General features: G+C 38.4%; 1 protein-coding gene across 2 annotated transcripts in view; it reads left to right on the top strand.

Annotated features, from left to right (window-relative positions):
* Positions 1-19517, top strand: part of ANO10 (anoctamin 10) — a 63782-nt gene that overhangs the window by 19682 nt on the left and 24583 nt on the right. For both annotated transcript variants that reach the window (XM_015823295.1, XM_015823302.1), the window contains exons 8-12: positions 34-108; positions 1018-1200; positions 3753-3944; positions 4915-5043; positions 14689-14805. In XM_015823295.1, the coding sequence (XP_015678781.1) occupies positions 34-108; positions 1018-1200; positions 3753-3944; positions 4915-5043; positions 14689-14805 (696 nt within the window). The remainder of the gene's footprint in view (positions 1-33; positions 109-1017; positions 1201-3752; positions 3945-4914; positions 5044-14688; positions 14806-19517) is intronic.

Below are 19517 nucleotides of genomic sequence, written 5' to 3'. Positions count from 1 at the left end.
GCCTTTTTAATTAATTTTCTATTCTTTTTGCAGTTCAACTTCTTAAATTGCTTTGCCTCTTTATTCTACATTGCATTTATCTTAGTTGACATGAAACTTCTGAGACAGGTAAGTTTTGTGGAAAAATGTTCTAAAAAATCAGCTTAGATGATTTTCTTTATAAATGTAAACTATTGCTCAATCTTGAATGGTTTGAGTTAAGAAATTCCTAGAACTATTTTCCTGTCATAAAAAAAATCTTATGTTTACTATTGCACTGATTTATTTGCTTACTGAAAGAACTACTGAAGTGTGTTGTTATAAAGGCTGTTTTAGTATGTGTTCGCTTGTATCAAATTTGTAAGACTGCTCTTTATTTAGTAAACAATGTTCCATGAAAATAACACAGTTTTGCTAACACTTCTCTTTGTAAATTAAGATTTGCTAAAATCATTTCTGTCATAGAACATTAATCTGCATATAGAACATTTGCAGAATTCAGTGCCTTCATAAAATATAAACTTTTAAAATATATGCATATCTCAGGCTTCAGATGTCATGAATGGGGGAGAAGCAGTAAAAGTGTTGTAATGGAATTTAAAATAAGCTCTATTTACAATAGAATTTTTCAGTAATAATAGTTGAACTTGAGGCATTTTTTTAATTATCTACTAATATATTTTTCTCCAGAGAATGATTAATTCAGTAAGGCTCCTGAAAGGTAATTGACACCAGGTCTGCAAATGAGTTATTTATATTATTATTGCTACACACATCTCTTATATCAACCTCAATACAAAAACCTGGAATAATTCAATATATTTTTAAATGTTTGCTGGAATTCACTTGATCCTTTCATTGGTTGTAAATATCATTGCTAAAGATCTGTTTATTTATTAAATCAATACATATGGCCACCCACCTGGCAAATGTGATTTTGGGTTGTTAACAACACTATAAAGCAATAGAAAAAGCAATATCTATCACACAAAAGATGTTGAACACTGTTTAATTTTGATTTTTTTAATTTTCTTAAAGAGCTTAGCAACTTTACTAATAACTTCACAAGTCCTTAATCAGTTTGTGGAAGCTGCACTGCCTTATTGGCTCCAAAAAAGAAGGAATAAAACAGTAGAGAAAAAGGTGAAAGCCCTGGAAATAGATACTGATATGTCTTTATTTGAACAAGTTAATCTGGAAAAGGGGATGGATACTTACTTGGTAAGCTATGATCTCTCCTTTCTTTTAATCCTATTAGATTTAATTCAAGTTTATTCAGTCAGGGTTTTTGCCAAAATTACATAAACATGTAGCTTTATAAAACATTTCTTGGCCATGTTTGTATTAATTGTGCCTAAAGCTAGTCTGATTTATGAATTGTAGATTATAAAAACACTTGGATTTTGATATGCCAGGAGAATTCAGTTGGAATATAATAATGTACATTGATTTAATCCAAAATTCCATCTTGTTTACCTGCTTTTGTACATTTAGATGTCTAGTCTATACCTGGCAAGTAAATTTTAATACATGCCCTCATGAATCCAGACATGAATATTCCACTTGTAATATTTGTCTGGGGGTTTTTTTCTTCATTTTTTTCCCTTTGGACACAAACAGAGAAAGAGTTACCCCAATGACTTTCATTAATGGGAAAACTGAATTTTAGGATGTCAGGTCATTTTTGTCACCAGCTTTTTAAGAGTGTTTAATTTAGGGTTGTATTTAATAATAATGATAGTCATGTAATATAAGAAAAAAATCAAGGAAACTGTAGGCCCGGTAAAGGGAGAAGATGGCAAGGAAATTACAGACAATAGGGAGAAAGCAGAGCTGCTTAACTCATACTTTGTATCAGTCTTCACACAAAAAGAAACTACAGTCTAACATACCAAAAAAATCCACTGCAAAAGACATACCAGAAACAAAAATTAAAATAAGCAAGAAAATGGTAAGGGAGCACCTATCCAACCTTGATGAATATAAATCATCGGGACTAGACAGGCTACATCCCAGAGTTGTGAAAGAGCTGGCAGAAGTTATCTCGCAACTGTTGCACTACATTCTTCATAAATCCTGGAGAACCAGGAAAGTACCATAGGATTGGAAAAGGGCTGATGTGGTCCCCATTTTCAAGAAAGGGGAAAAAACGGACCCAAGAAACTATAGACCAATCAGTTTAACATCAATACCTGGGAAAATCCTAGAAAAGATTATCAAAAAATAGATCTGTGAACAACTAGTAGTCATAACTACTAGCCAGCATGGGTTTGTCAAAAATAGACCATGCCAAACCAATCTCATCTCATTCTTCGATAAAGTGACTAAACTAGTAGACTAGCGAAACTCAGTGCACATAGTATACTTAGACTTTAGTAAGGCATTCGACAAGGTAGACCACAACCTACTCCTTGGTAAAGAAAAGGTGGAATAGACAATATCACTACCAGATGGGTCTGTAACTGGCTAACAAACCGTACTCAACAAGTAATCCTCAATGGCACTACATCCACATGGAGAGAAGTAAGCAGTGGGGTACCACAAGGTTCCATCTTAGGCCCAGTACTCTTCAATATCTTCATCAATGACCTAGATGAGAGAATAGAAGGGAAACTCATCAGATTTGCAGATGATACCAAACAAGCAGGAATAGTCAATACCGCAGAAGACAAACACAAGATCCAAAAAGATCTTGACCAACTTGAACAATGGGCCCTATCCAACAAAATGAGTTTCAATGTGGAGAAAAGCAAAGTTTTACATTTAGGCAGGAAAAACCAAAGGCACAAATACAGATTGGTCGAGACCTGGCTCAAAAACAGTAACTGTGAGACGGACTTTGGAGTCCTAGTGGATGATCACTTGTCTATGAGCCAGCAGTGTACAGCAGCAACCAAAAAAGCTAACACAATTGTGAGTTGTATAAACAGAGGCATAGAATCAAGATCATGAGAAGTTCTATTAGCGCTTTATAAAGCCCTAGTAAGACCAAATCTAGAATACTGCAGCCAATTTTGGTCACCATATCACAAAAAAGATGTTGGGAGTTTGGAAAAAATTCAAAGAAGAGCAACTAAGATGATCAGGGGCCTGGAGACTAAAACATACGAAGAACGGATTTGGGTCTGGCTAATCTAAGGAAAAGAAGAAATAGGGGAGACATGATAGCAGTGTTCCAGTATCTAAGGGGCTGCCACAAGGCAGAGGTTGTTCACCAAAGCACCAGATGGAAGGACGAGAAACAACGGTTGGAAACTGATCAAAAGAGAGAAGCAACCTGGAATTAAGGAGAAACTTCCCGACAGTGAGGACAATCAACCAGTGGAACAACTTACCCCCAGAAATCATGGGTGTCCCATCACTGGAGATTTTTAAGAAGAGGCTAGATATCCACCTGTCTGAGACATTGTAGGTTCTCCTGCTTGAGCAGGGGGCTGCACTAGAAGACCTCCAAGGTCCCTTCCAGCTCTATTCTATTATTATTATTATTGAATGTTGCTGTACTTTAGGGAAGGAAATTAATTGGATGACTCGTAGTGTTAGATGTATACATTCTCTCATGCAACAATGTCTTGATATTTTTGTTTCATGTGAAATGAATGCATAAATAGGATTAATTAGACTTCAAACAGCAGTAAGTTAGAATGGATAATCTCATTTTAATCTTATTCTCCACTTTCATCTTAGTAATTAGTTAGCCATGTACATAAATTTGCCAAGTGTTATTGCCTCTAATCTGAGAATTATTAATAAAATATTGTCTTTCTTTTCAGGGTACTTTTGATGATTATTTGGAGTTGTTCTTACAGTTTGGTTATGTGAGCCTTTTTTCATGCGTCTATCCTTTGGCTGCTATTTTTGCAGTGCTAAACAACATCACTGAGATGTATTCCGATGCCTTAAAAATGTGCAGTGTTTTTAAACGCCCATTTTCAGAGCCTGCTGCAAATATAGGTGTATGGCAGGTAATCCATGTAAATAATTATGCTTCCTAGACTTTATAGATGTTATTAGCATTGAGAAGATTAGGTCAAATATAGTCAAGGTTGACCATACTTTGTTTCCCCAAAAGCTAATTTTCTTTTTCCCTTTTTCTTTCTTTAGCTTCTAAGGTCCTGGGGAACTGTGGTAAATAACATAATGATTTCATTGCATGAGTGGGGCAATTTCTCATCTCTTTTTTAAAATTCTGGAGACCTACAAATAAAAGAAAGTAGATAAGCAAATCACTTTTTCATTGCTCTCAGTTGAACAAATATCTTGGATCTCAGCTGTCATAGTTAGGATATCTCTGTTTTTATTTTATTTTATTATTTATTCTCTATTTTATATTATAAAATAGAATGTCTCTCTTATTACATTTTGATCCCACCCACTCATCTGCAAAAAAGCTGGGAAGCTGATGCTTTAATGAAAAAACCAACACCACTGTAAATAAGATTGAGAAAAAGATGCAGATAAATCAGCATTACAGGGCCATGACATGATTTCATATTTCAGATGCTCTACTAATGACTCAGATCTTCATGGCATTATGGAAAAATCAGACTCTAAGAACCCTAAGATGTTGGGAGGAATATATTTCACAGAATGTGGGCTACCATTGAATAAACCTAGGAACCTGCCAGAGAAGATGAATCTAGAACATTCTTTCGGATCATTTAAATAGGAGAAATAGATTCCTTCTGGAGAAAATGGTTCTTTAGCTAATTTAGTTTAGGCTTCATAGATTATAACCATTACTTCGAATTGCATAGAGAAGCCACCTGGCAACCAAAGCTACACAGGCAACATAAGTGTAGCATTGCCGTAATTATACAGATTCTTACCTAGTTGTAGGTAATTATACCAATGAATATTAAACAAAAGAGTATCAGAAAATAATGTGATTGTAGTTAATACATTTTATTTTTTTTATTTCTTTATTTCTTTTAGATGGCTTTTCAAACTATGACTGTAATCTCAGTTATTACCAACTGTATCCTAATTGGCATGTCACCTCAAGTAAATGCACTCTTCCCAGATTCAAAATCTGAACTCATCATAATTGTAGTTTTGGCAGAGGTAAGTCAAGGTTTAAATATTTCTTATATTTCAGAAAAAGTTACTATGGCTTACATATACTTTATGACTACCTTTACCTAGCCATAAATCCAAGTAGTGGATTTAACATTTTAATATTTTAGCAATCCCTTTGTACCATAATATGTCTCTGCTGTGAAATCTCAGTAGGTTATAGAAAGCACAAATTTTATCTTGATTGGAGACCCATGAATTTGGTTTATGAAGGAAAATTGTAGAAGCAAGATAGGTGATAGGTGAATGCAAAAGCGGTATTGTTGAAAACATCATTTCTTGCTCTTTATTATATCCAGCTAGGAAAAGACAAGGAAGCAAGGCTGAGAGCAACTATTGGAAGAGTTAAGAGTTTATATCCACAAATCCGCTATAAGTAGTCATCAACTTATGACCAGTCACCTAGCGATTGTTCAAAGTTATGAAAAATTAAGAAAACATTTCTTTATAAGACCATCAATTCTGTAGGCTATGAATAAAAATAAATTATTTTATTTTGTTTTATTTATATGATTTATATAGCCATCCATTTCTCACAAGTCTCTCTTGGCATCTTACAAGGTTAAAACCCACCAAACATAACTCTCTGGTTAAAGAAAAGCCACATGAGTATTTATGAAGATAGAAAATAACTAGCTTTCTAGTTCAAGATGGCATAAGATAACTGCCATTACTTTTCCAAACTTGAATCAAAATCATTAATTATATGCTTCTTGAGTAAAGCCTAATTAAAAGTATTTTGTAAATTCTTCTAAAACTTGTACTGAACTGAATTGTTGATCTGTTATGTTTAGATAACATATGTATAAATTGTTCTTACAAAATGTTTGTTATAAAGTGATTAATCTTAACTTCATAATTATTGTTACAATATATTTGCATAGAATAATTTCATGAATGCACTCACTAGCATTGTCCTTGGCTCATTCATCTTACTAAATTGATTGAGTTCCACCATAAGGGGGCGTGTGAATATACTGCACAGTACAAGTTGTTACTTAATTGAATTCTTGTTTTCCATGAACTCGTAATACTATGAATGTCAAATGAAAACATTAATAGAATTAAGAAAAATAGTCTCAAGTAAAAGAACTTAATAAAAAATTGAATAATATAATTCTGTCCATATTTACTGAGAAGTAATCAATGCAATGTTCAGGGAAACTTAACTACTTAGTAAAATCAAACTTTAAATACACTAAGTAGTCATTAATAAACTAATTTAATCTACATTTATCATAAATCTGAATCATATCCCATAGCCTAGAGTAGTGGTTCTCAACTTTTTCTTCACCTTAAATACCTTTTGTGACCACTGCCACGGACTCCCAAGACCTAACTCAAGATTTAAATCATAACATTTTTTTCAAGTCTTCACATACCCCCTATGACAACATTGCGGCCCCCCAGGGGTCTGCGGACCACGGGTTGAGAACCACTGGCCTAGAGACTTCTATAAGTACCTTTGGAAATGTGATTTTTTTTCCAAAAAATGTATTGGAGTATAATTCATAATATATTCATTATAAAGAAAAGAAAGAATCAAATCAATTCAGCTGTTACTTTTAAAAATGACTGTAACTGTAGCTCCTTTACTTTTCAGCTCCTATACTCGTAATATCCATTTTCCATTTCTCTAGACCATTCCCATTCTTATTTCACTTCACAGCTGTTTTCCTTTTCATAATAATTAAAATTTCTACTGGCATTTGCTGAGTGTGCTGTCATCACGTTACCTATTTCATGTCACTTTATTTTCCATCTTGCTTCTCCTATCTTCAGTTTCCATATACCAGTCTTTTCTAGCCTATGTATACTATATTATACTAAACAGCTGATTGTTAATAACTGTTAACAGCTATCAGGGCCCGCTTCAAAACCACATCCTAAGAAAGCAGAACTCGTGGAAACAGTTTTGTACAAAAGGAACTTTTATTAGGAGAAGCTGATAGCAGGCATACTAGATAGGATCTGAGGGTTTCCCACTCAGATCAATAGGTTAAAAGTGTCCCAAGCAAACCCCACCCCAAAGTTCATCCGGTCAGTTCACATGGGCCAATCCCCAGGTGTTAAGTCCATTGTGGGAAAGAGCAGATAACGCCAGTCTGTCTCAGGGTTGCAGTGATGTTTTGTCAGCTCTTCACACCTTCCCTTCCGAACGTGGAGATAAATCAGTTGCCGGAGGCACATTCCTTTCTTCTCCCCCCTCTTTCTAGCTGACATCAAGGGAAAAGATAGTTCACAGAGGAAGTATGCAAAAACAGCAAAGTATTACAGTGTAGCGATAGAGGAAATCAGAACAATAACCCGCAGTGCTTTTCTCCCCTCCCATCCAGGGCATGGCAGAACCCAAAAGTATAGAAAGATTAGAGCCATGGTGGTAAACCTATGGCACGCATGCCACAGGTAGCACACAGAGCCATCTCTGTGGGCACGTGCACCGTCGCCCCAGTCCTAGGCCTCCGCCACCGTTGCAAAAAAAAAAGGTTCAATCAATCAATTTCAACTTCTTGCAGGAAAAAAAAGATCTCACAAAGTTGGAATTGCTTGATTGAACTTTATTTTCAGTCCCACACAGCGGTGGAGGAAGTGATGCGTCGGAGCAAGAAAAAAGGTGCCGTGTGGGGGTGGGGGGAGCGGTGGGAGGGGTGCTCCATGCGAGGGGTGGGGTGGGGCCTGTTGCTTCCCTCCCCCTGCCAGACACCTGCCGAAGCTGCGCAGGGTAAGGTTGCTGCCCCCACCCAGATGCCCTCGCCTCCCCCGAGCATTGTTTTACTAACCTGCCTTTCAGCTGCATTCCATTTCTCCATTCACTTCTCAGCCTTTGCCATGTTTTATGGGACAAAAAAAAGTTCCATGAGACTTTCTAACTTCTCGCAAGATCTCGTGAGAAGTTAGAAAGTTTGATAGTCCCACAAATATGCAGCGAAGGCTGAGAAGCAAATGGAGATACGGAATGCAGCTGAAAGGCAGGTTAGTAAAAAAACGCTCGGGAGAGGCAAGGGCATCTGGGTGGGGGTGGGGGCGAGGGGCGGTAACCTTACCCTGCATGGTGGCAGGAGGGTGGGGCACGTGCCCTTCCCATGCCAAGCCAGCCCCTCCTCGAGCCTCTGGCACTTCACCTGCTGCTTTGGTGGCTCTGTAGGCAGAGCTGCGAAGTTCTCTTCTTTGTCAGAGAATTTCACAACTCTGCCTACAGAGCCACCAAAGCTGTACTGAAGGGGCAGGTGAGGGGGGAACCTGCCCCACTTGTTCTGCGGCCTCATGGCAGTGGCATTGCGCAGGAGGCGGCAAACGGCCAATTTCAGCGTGGCATGGTTGATTGCCACCTCATGTACCCAATGCCCCTGCAATGCGGCTCAGCTGAAAGCGGCCATGGAACAAGTGGGGCAGGTTCCCCTCTCACCTGCCCATTCAGCTATAGCTTTGGTGGCTCTGTAGGCAGCGCTATGAAGTTCTTTGACAGAGAACTTTGCAGCTCTGCCTACAGAGCCACCAAAGCAGCAGGTGCCAGGCCAGGGAGGACCCAAATTTGCCCCCTTGGGGCTGTCCCAGAAATGGCAAGGGACTGGCCCCCACTGCCCCAGCCCTGGCTCACCCCAACCCGGTTGGGCGCCCTCCCGGTGCACATACAGGAAACGGCAAGCGCTCTGGGGCTGGGCTGATGGTTTGCAGCAGCAGCTACAGCTCATTTGCTTCATCCCATCCCATTCCACCCCTCCCAGCTTCGCCCATCACACCTGGCCATTCCCAAGTTTGCCGGGCCTCTCCTCGTCCCGGTTCTGCTGCACCATGCCTTTCCTCACTTGGGCCTTGGTGTTCTGTAAGCCTAGCGCCCCAGGGCACACCCGGCCTGTAGGATGAAAGGCGCAGAGATGGGAGCGCACAGTGGCATAAGCTGAGCATCTGCCGGCTCCCATTTGCCCTCTCTGCCACATTGTAGGGCCGGAAAGGGGAATGCAGCAGTCATGCAGAGCTGCAGCCTGGAACTGCTGGCGGCCGGCAACGTGTGGTGGACAGAGAGAAAGAGTGAGAAGGAGGAGAAAGGAGGAAGTGTGTGTGTGTGTGTGTGTGTGTGTGTAAGAGAGAGATAGCCAGGAGGGGACGACGAGGAGGAGGAAGCCAAGGTGATATAAAAAAGGGGAGCCTCCCCCTTTTTTCTCCCCCTTCTCTTTTTTAACCTCCTCCCACTCCGTTCAGGTGCAGCTGGAGGAAAAGAGCGAGAAGGGGGAGAAAGGGAGTTTTTGTGTGGGGGAGGGAGAGAGAGATAGAGATTGAGCCAGCAGGGAAGCGAAAGTGTGGGGAAAGGAAAGCGTTGCAGAGTAAGTAAACTTTAAAAAAGGGGATCTGCCGACAGTTCCACACTGCGTTTCTTTATCCGGTATGAATGCTGCATTCTCCTCTCCAGCCCTATCACGTGGCAGAGAGGGCGACATCAGGCTTGTGCCTCCATGCTCTCCCATCTCCCTGCCTTTCATCCCACAGGCCAGGCGGCGGGCGGGCTAGGCCTTTTCTTTCGATCCCCCTCCAGGGCGGCCCTGAGGATCTAAAACTGACCACATTCTGGATGGCCGACACGAAGTTTAGATCAGCACCGCCCCCGCCACCAACACCTCCATGACGCACTGCCTGGCATCATAGCCTGTGAGTGCTTCTCTTTCCCCACCCCTGCGTGGGAAAGCCACGGCCACCAGCAGCGAAGAGAAGCAAGATGACAAAACTAGATGCAGTCAGTTTGCAGAAGGCCAGCGAGAAGGTGAGGCTGTTTGGGGGGTCAGGTTAGTCACGTTGCGATTCTCAGAAAAGTGAGAGGCCCAAAAGAAATATATGGAATTATCTGCAAAGGACTTCTGGGGAGATGGCTTGGAGCCATGTGCTGCGTCTAGGAGGTGATGTGCAGGCAGGCGAGAGAGCAAACTCACAGATTGGCTTTGGGTCTATTCTTGTCACCTCTCCTCCCTAAAATCATAGAACTCTTTGGATTGAATGGGAAGTTAAGAGTCAACTCCCCCCCCCAATTATTTTGTCAGAGGCGTGGAAAATGTTTCTTGCTTCTACTTCCTCTCATCTGCTCTTTTATAATTTAATCCAGCCTTACCCAAACTAATATCTTTTGGGTGTCATGGACCACAGTTCCCATAATCCTGTGGCTATGCTGGCTAGAAATGCAATGCCTTATTTTCTCCGTAGTATGTGCCTAGGAGGCAGTAGGTCTGTGGGATTTAGATGTATTTAAATATTTGTTTCTTCTGCCTAATTTATTAAATCAACATCTAATTTGAAATTAAATGTTTCTGAGAAATCCAGGGTGGTTTACAAAAAAAACTCTCAAAGACAGCTGTTGTAAAACATCACCAGCACTGCTTCAAACAATATTAAAAGTGTGTATTTTAAGAAAGAAAAATATTAGTAGTAATTTATTTAGTGCTGTTTGACCATAAAATGTGGTGTTGTTCTACATATGCTTGGCTGAACAGTGTTTGAAGTTGCCTCTAAATGGGTGAGGGATGCACTGTTCATATTTTCCTTGGAAGAAAGTTCTATAATTGGGGTGCTGTCTCTGAGAAGGCTCTGCTCATGGCCATTGTTCTATAAACCAAACCAGGGGGACCATCTGGTCTAAATGGATAGTAAACATAGATGATTAGGGGGCTGGAGGCTAAAACATATGACAAATGTTTTTGGGAATTGGGTGTGTCTAGCTTAGTGAAAAGGACTAGGGGTGGTGACATGATAGCAATGTTCTAATATTTGAAGGCTGCCACAGGGAAGACGTGGTCAGCCTATTTTCCAAAGCATCAGAAGGCAATAATAGATGGAAACTAATCAAGAAGAAAACCAGCCTAGAACTAAGGACTTGTGAAAACAACTAACCAGTAAAAAGGCTTGCCTTCAGAAGTTGTGGATGCTCCATCACTGGAGGCTTTTAAGTAGAGATTGGATATTCCATTGTCTGGAATGATATACGTCCCCTGCTTGAGCAGGGGCTTGGACTAAAGATCTCAAAGGTCTCTTCCAACACTCTTTGAGAGAAGCGCTGCCAACCTCTCCCCCTCCCCTTGTCCCTTCCTGGGCACAGAGAGAGGGAGGGAAGGAAGGAAGGAAAGAGGGGAGGAAAACAGGAAGAAAGAAAGGGAAGGAAAGAAGGAAGGAGATGGGAATGAAAAGGAGGGAGGAAGGAAAGAAAGAAAGAAAGAAAGGAAGGAAGGAAGGAAGGAAGGAAGGAAGGAAGGAAGGAAGGAAGGAAGGAAGGAGATTGGAATAAGAGGAAGGGAGGGTCTGAGGGAAGTCCTGTCTTAGCACTTGGCCACCAGCGGCCCTGTTGCCCTTTTGCCATCCCCTGGTGGTCTCCCATCCTATTGCTGAGGATGCTTTGATTACAAAGCCAGGTCTCCTCGCATGGAGAGGGAGTGGGCCTCCCTCTGACCCACGCACTTTGCCCTCCTGCACCCACCATGAGCAACCTGGCCAAGGAGAGCAAGCACAGAAGCAATAGCCTTGAGGAGGAGGTAAACGCAGCTGGGCACCCCCTCGGGGAAGTGCGGCTAGGGTAGGCAGGGCTGTGGGGTCCTGGTGCCGTGGGAGCTCAAGGGCCAGGCTGGGCGCTTGACTTCCGCTGCCCAGGTCTCCCGCCACCATCGGTGCCACCAACCAGGGGCCCCCTGCATGGCCTGAGCTCAGTGAGGCTCCTCCAGTGGACCATGCCCCAGTGCTCGCCCCGGTCCCACCCATCCCTCCACCGGAGACCCTCAGCTCCATCCCAGTCCTGCCCAGGCCCGCACAAGTGCCCCTGACACGAGTGACATCGAGCTGGCCATGCCCACCCAATAGGCCACGCCCACCCAGTGGGCCACGCCTACCCAGTGGGCCATCCCCATCCGGCACCTGATGATAAATAAGTGGGGTTTGGGTTGCAGTTTGGGCATTCGGTCTCTAAAAGGTTCACCATCACTGGATTAGAGTATGAGTTAAAGATAGAAAAGAGCCCCCTTAGAATATGGGTTCTTCCTGTTACCATTAGTTTCAGCCTTCTCTGTTCTTTACCTGTATCTCTGTATCATTCCACTAGTTCATTTTGAGATAGGACTATAGGTGAAAAATAAATATGAAAAGTTTTCTCTGAAAAAGAAAGCCATATTTAATGTTAACTATAATATCTCATTCTATTATACTTTAGTCTTGCCTATCTTTTATTATACTGGAGACCTTGCAATAACTGTGTGCTGAAGGACCTTGCTCCTGCACTGATGCACCATCTGTATTCTCATAGAATTATTTTAATTAATGAAACTGATTTGTAGCTGACAAGTTTCCTACTTCAAATAGTTTTATGTTTTCCTCTTTTTATACTAATATAACTTCTTGTTTTGTCAAAAGGTTTTGTTTTGTTTTTCTGTCCTTTTTCTAACTATCTTACAACTTTCTTAGGCAAAAAAAAAATCTGTGAAATGTTTTCTCTATACATTCTTAAAATATTTTTAGAAGTTGAATGCATTATATTAAAATTTTATGCATCCCCCTTTCTTTTTTTATTCAGGAAATTATTTAGAAAAGCACTTTTTTTCCTGGAACTTATCTTCATGGGCTTTCCTGGAATTAGCATGTTTGATACCAATTACAAATGTAGGATTTCCTTTCTCCTTCCATTAGTGAATAGAGAAAGACAATTTGCAGTATGTTTAATTCCTCCAGTCATACTAATTAACATTGAAGATGAAATTGGCAAATTTCTTTTGTTGGAAGATCTAGCACAGGATAAAATGTAGAAAATTTGATAAGGTTAAAAAAGGATTTTTGTTGTTGTTTGAGGAGCCACAGTGTACTATTTGCCTCAAAGTGCAGTGTTTTCCCTTAAAATATTTGCTGATGTGAAAGTGTAGACTGGTAAACATAAGTATTTTGGCTGTTTCTAGCATTAAAGGATTTCGCAAGTCTGTAATAAAATTGTTGTAAGAATACACTAAATTAGATATCCAAGGTAATAGAGAAGAATGGAATAAGAGATGTCTGGTATCAAACATTAATAGATGAGCATTTGGGTATTTGTTATATTTCTTCCTAAAACAAAAATTGTTGGGTTCAAATAATAGTTGACAATGTGGCATTCAATATAAAGCATTGGCTCAATGATTGGTTATGTGTGGCTTCCTTTGAGGCAGATGATATTTCACATATTAATTTTCCCCTGGAATACTGTTGGGTTTTTTTTCAAACATTTAAACCTGAAAATCATCAGCAGGTCAGTAAAAATGGATATTGCATCTATTTATGACTGCAGCAGCAGCAGCAACAACAACAACAATAATGAATACAAATATATAGGAACACATTCTCCATCAGTTACAAAATGCACACATTTTGCAACAATTGTTACATGATCTAAATAAGCTACTTATACTACAAGTACTACTTGTAGTATAATTAGAGATTTAGATTGCATACACAGTTTACATGCTTAAAGTCCCAGTTCACAATAAATATTCATATGATGACTTGATTTTAAACAATTTACTGGAAAATAGCAAGTAGTCATACACAAAGGCAAGCTGATTACTGAACAATTACATACATGCCTTGTTTGAGAACCAGGCTGTTAAAGAACTCAATCCAGAATAAAAAACTGAGAATGGGTCCAGAGATACAAATAATCCTTGAGTTATGACCATAGTGAAGTCTATTCATTACAGTTGGACTTCAGGATGGCCGTAAGTAAACATGTGGTCCCTCAGGCAGGGGAGACTCTGGGATCCTAGTGCAGGCACAAGCCCACCTGCCTCACGCCTCCCAAGGCCTTTCCCTACCCCCTGATATATCCCATGTTCTTCTTCTTGTCCCTCGAGATCAGCTTGGACCTCCTCTCCACCCCTGTCACAATCATACATTTACCTTTCAAAGCACCCAGGAAGTAGGAGAGGAAAGGAGGACAGGCTGTTACGTTGCTAGGCCACATGGCACAATCCCACAAGTGGCTGTATTTTTCTGAGTGCAGCTGCAAACCCAGCGACCCATGCAGCATAGCAACTAAGGAGTTTGTAACTGTGCAGCATGATCATGGAAGCACTGGTTGAAAAATGACAGTCACTTGTGGAATCCCAGCCACAGAGAGGTTGCTTTGCTTCTCTGAGGTTGGGAATCCCACAAGTAGCTGTCATTTTCCAAGCAACAGAGAGCTTTGCTTTTAAAAGCTTTCCAAGTTTGTGGAGAATTTTGTTTTTCTTTATGAAAGAAACTAAATCTCTCAACTTTCCAAGCAACAGAAAGCTTTGGTTTTCTTCACAAAAATAACCAAGGCTCTCTGCTTTCCAGAAATGGAGAGGTTTACTTTTAAAAATAGCATTGTTGAGATGAAGGCAGGGGGCTACAGCACAATGAATCTGATCAAATCTTGTCTTTTCCTGATACCATCTCCTAATTTAATCATATAAGTATATTTCAGATACGATGTATATTTCAGAGACTGAATACATATTTTATTCGGTTGACGTGCAATACTAATCCTGTTCTTCAAATTATGATGGTTCAATTATGCTTATTATTAGCTGTTGAACTAAAGAGTGAATATGTCAGCACAACATCAAGATACTAAGATCTCAACCCTGAATGCTATTTTATTCATCTACTTTTTTTTTTCAGCATTTAGCCCTAGCAGTGAAATTTCTTATGTCCTATGTGATTGCTGACAAACCCCAAGATATTCAGATAAAAATGGCAAGGCTAGAATTTGAATCTTTGGAAGCACTGAAACAACAGGTAAGGACTCTGATACAGGCAAGACAAATGCAGAAAACTATATTGCTTTTCTTAACTAATTAATTAATTAAATTATGTGACAATTACTCATTTGTTTAAAAATGTATGATGGTCGCAGCTGTTCAATTTTTAATTTTTAAATAATAATAATCTATAATATGTATCTGCATACATGTCTGTAAGTCTACATGCATATGTCTCCATTATAACCCTTACATGACATTAATAGACAATATTAAGAGTGTTAAGGTTAATTAATAGGAGCTGTGGTGGCGCAGTGGTTAGAATGCAGTATTGCAAGCTGACTGCCCACAGCCATAACCTGTGACATGCAACTTTATAAATACATGCCAGTTGCCAAGTGCTTGAATTCTGATCATGTGACCATGGGATACTGCAATAGTTGTAAGTGTGAAAACTGGTCATAAATCACTTTTCAGTCATTTAATATTTTTTGTTGAACTAATACTTCCCATTTATTCACATTTGAAGTATGCTTGAAGTAATTAGGGATGTAATATAAAATAATTCTGCATTCTAAAGTATGCTAAACCATCAGGGCCAAATAAGGAGCTTAACAAATATTTTAATTGAATATATTGTTAGTCAGCTATTTTAGTTTTCAAAGTATCATTACATATTAATTAGCTAATATTTTAATTATTAATTTTCATCTCAAGATTTCAAAAAAAAATCTCTCATTGGATAAGTAGTTCCTCTATCGAACAGTTATTATTGCTGAAAAGCTTTTTCTAGAATACAATAGGAATCTGTCATTTTGTAACATAAATATGTATTCTTGGATAATATGTAATGATTTAACTTTTCATACCTGTGAAATATTGGTTCTGATTAATTCTGATCAGCTTTCTCACCTATGATTGTAAGATATAACAGCTTCTTAAAAATATTGGAGAGCTTTGAGGGAATCTGACTTTTTGCTATCTAATCATTTGCTCCAGCCTTTAAAATTTCCTCCTCTTTTTCTTTTTTATTACTCTATTGTTGGAATAGGGATTTGTTTGTTTGAAAACAACAATTTTTTAACACATTCATTCACGTGATAAATGATATGTGGGAATAATATGAGGGAAGACAGAGCAACAAGAACAATCAATGGAAGTGGTAAGGCCACACCTGGAATACTGCATCCAGTTTTGGTCACCGCGATGTAAAAAAGATGTTGAGACTTTGGAAAGAGTACAAAGAAGAGCAACAAAGATGATTAGGGGACTGGAGGCTAAAGCATATAAGGAACGGCTGCTGGAATTGGGTATGTCTAGTTTAATGAAGAGAAGGACGAGAGGGGACATGATAGCAGTGTTCCAATATCTCAGAGGTTGCCATAAAGAAGAGGGAGTCAAGCTATTTTCCAAAGCGCCTGGAGGCAGGACAAGAAGCAACGGGTGGAAACTAATCAAGGAGAGAAGCAATCTAGAACTAAGGAGAAACTTCCTGACAGTGAGAACAATTAACCAGTGGAACAACCTGCCTCCAGAAGCGGTGAATGCTCCAACACACCTTCAAAAATTCTTCTGACTGGACAGCCATTTGTCCGAAATGGTATAGGGTTTCCTGCCTGAGCAGGGGGTTGGACTAGATGACCTTCAAGGTCCCTTCCAACTTTACTATTATTATTATTATTATTATTATTATTATTATTATTATTATTATTATTATTATTATTATTATTATTATTATTATTATTATTATTAAGTAAATGCAACCTGGCCCACAGCAGGAATGTGGGCAGAGCAAGAGGCTCAGAAGAGATTCTCTCTATTTGGAATGGAGGGGAAGAGAAGTACTTTTAGATTTGCAAGATTTTGTTAATATAACTTTATAATAAAGTAGAATTAGTTGACTTGTCTTCATATATAAAATTTTACTAATTTTATCAAGATATAAGATACAAAGGAAAATAAAAAGTAATGGAAAACTAGGGGAAGGAAAAAAGAAAAAGGGGGAAATGTGGGGTGGAAAGAGAGAAAAAAACTGTTGACTTCCAACACTGTTTGGCACAGTAGAAGATAATAACATTATAACCTCAACTTTTTACTTTTATACAATATGCTGGCCATTTCTATACTAACAAATCTGTCTAATCAACAAAAGCAAAAGCAAAATTTCATTTTTTCCCCATCACAAGCGCACAGTTCGGAAGCAGTTTCCAAATAGAAACAAAATTAAATATATTCTCTTCTTTGGATAAAAGAATCAATTTAACAATCTCTGCTTTTCCTTGCTGTGGGAAATAATATATATTACTATTTTCTCATTAATAGTTATAGATTGTCATAATTTATATTAATAAAATTTAATATATTCTTTCAAACTTTTTAACCCTAAAGGAAAAAAAATACTTTTTATAAATTTTGAAACATTAATCTTTTTTAAAAAATAATTTCTAAAATCAATAAGTTCTAACACATCTTTTTTTAAAATTTTACTCCTGTTTAACTTCTTCTTATACATTAAAATTAATTTTCAATAATATTTTACAAACTTTAAAGATAACTCAAGCATTATCATACTGCCCTATGTATAACACAGGCAGAATTAAATTATTGTCTCTCCTTGGAATTGATCCCTATGGTCCCAATGTTAGTAATTTGGTCTTATATTGTCTAGGGGATGGCTCCCCCTATATTACTTCTCAGGTTTCTAAATTTCTTTTAAGAGCTGTAACTATTAGAGGAGAACGTTGTAATTCCCTTTAGCCAAGGCTTCTGGTGTTTAATTGTTTGTGATTATATTTTTCTTGTGTCTTTTTTTTGTTGCACTTGCATTTTGGTCTGCACTTGCAAAATAAAATATTATATATAACTCAAGCATTATATATAAAGGAGAAAATACCCTTCATTTTCAAACCCACTTTATAAACCCAGAACCCAAATCACAAAACTACATTAAAACTTTCTTTGAATTATATATATGTCACCAATAAAAATCCAACTAACTACAATTAACTCATTAAGTTTAAATCTCTCCCTCCAATTTATATTCATGCAATAAGATTTTTTCTTCTTTTTAAAAGTATTAACCATTCGTATTTTTCAATTTGATTTCAATAATATTTTACAAACTTTGGGAGTTATTCAGACATATAAAAAGACAGAAAACAAACATTTACAAACCCATTTTATAAACACAAAATTACATTAAAACTTTCCTTTAATACATATATCAGACTTGTAAAGATCCATCCTAACTCTGATTAATTCATTTTATTTAAGTCACTCCCTCTAGCTTTTTCTTATCCTTCTCAGGAATGTCTTTTAAGTCCCATTTCCTCAAGAAATTCTCAAGTTTGTTAATATCCATGAAAACAAAATCCCAAAGTTCTATTAAAAATTGTAGGTTAACTTGAAGCTCTTCCACATAGAATAAACTTTTCTTCTTCTCTGAAATGTCTATCAGATCTCTTTTTCTGAAAGAATTCTCAATTCTCTATGAAGAAAAAGTCCCAAACTTGTCCTCTTAAGACGTTCTCGAAAGTTTTGTTTCAACTGTGTTAAGAGGGTTGTATTCAAACCATCATTGTAATAGAAGTTGGTGTCAGATTTGTATTTCAAAATTGCAGTTACATTATTTGCATTGTCAAATATTTGTGAAGTTATCTCATTGGATTGATAATTTTCAACACCTAATTGCACCTCTTGCTCTTTTTTATGTCATTTTTAGTACCAATTTAATTTACAAAATAAATTATTCTCTGTAAAGATGTTTGAAAAACTTCCCTAAAAACAGACTCAAGCTGAGGTTTAAACATCTTTGTAGTGGTCAAAAAGTTATTTTTATTTATTTTTTCTTTTTCTAGCCAATCATAGTTCATAAAAATTTTAACAACCGACAGCAAAATAATCCAGAGATACAGATTATTTTAAAAGTACTGTAATAGAACTACAACTTTCTATCCTTATACTTCTCCATCAAATTTAAGAAGAAACAATACTCCACACTTCCTTACTTTAGCTTTCATCCAGCAACCCTTTTCCTTGTCCTTTAACAATAAAGAAGTTTTAAAATGATGCAGAGTTTCAAAAGGGAGTAACAGGCTGTGACTAAAGAGAGCTTCGTTTAGCTAATAAAAATAATAGTCTCATAAATTGCTTAAGAAATGAAAGCCATGACTTATCGTCCATTTGAAAAATAAATTCTGAAATGGCTGTTTTGTCCAATAATAAAGTGATTGCAGACCCCCCCAACTATTGGCTCACCAGCTGCTTTGAAGCACAACTCCTAAAGCTACTTGCAGACTGTTGCTGTACGGAGTATCTTGTGGGATGATTCTAGGTCTCTCCCTAACCTAGGAGAGTCATAAAGACGAAAGGAAACCTTACTAACTTCTGTTAGTAATTTGAAGAAAAAAAAATCCAGAGAGAAACAATCTCTCTGGGCGTGTCATATCACAGGAAATCAAATTAGTTCACCTGTTATATTTCCCATTTGATCTTCCTCATAAGGCTGACATGCATCCATGTTTTTCACATGATCTCCCATGGGGAAAGCATATGTATCAACGGCCCTGCCTGAGTTGGCCGACGTAATAGCCGGGGTGGCAGTTGAGACCCCCAGACTTATAGTCATGGGGGATTTCAATCTGCCATCGGCGGGCGAAACGTCGGCGGCGGCTCGGGAGTTCTTGGCCTCCATGACGGCCTTGGACTTGACCCAATTAGTTCATGCCCCAACTCACACGGGGGGACACA

Source organism: Protobothrops mucrosquamatus, unplaced genomic scaffold, assembly GCF_001527695.2.
Source record: "Protobothrops mucrosquamatus isolate PMUCROS unplaced genomic scaffold, P.Mucros_1.0 scaffold_177, whole genome shotgun sequence".
Classification (NCBI taxonomy): Eukaryota; Metazoa; Chordata; class Lepidosauria; order Squamata; family Viperidae; genus Protobothrops; species Protobothrops mucrosquamatus.
This window is presented reverse-complemented; position numbering and strand designations above follow the sequence as displayed.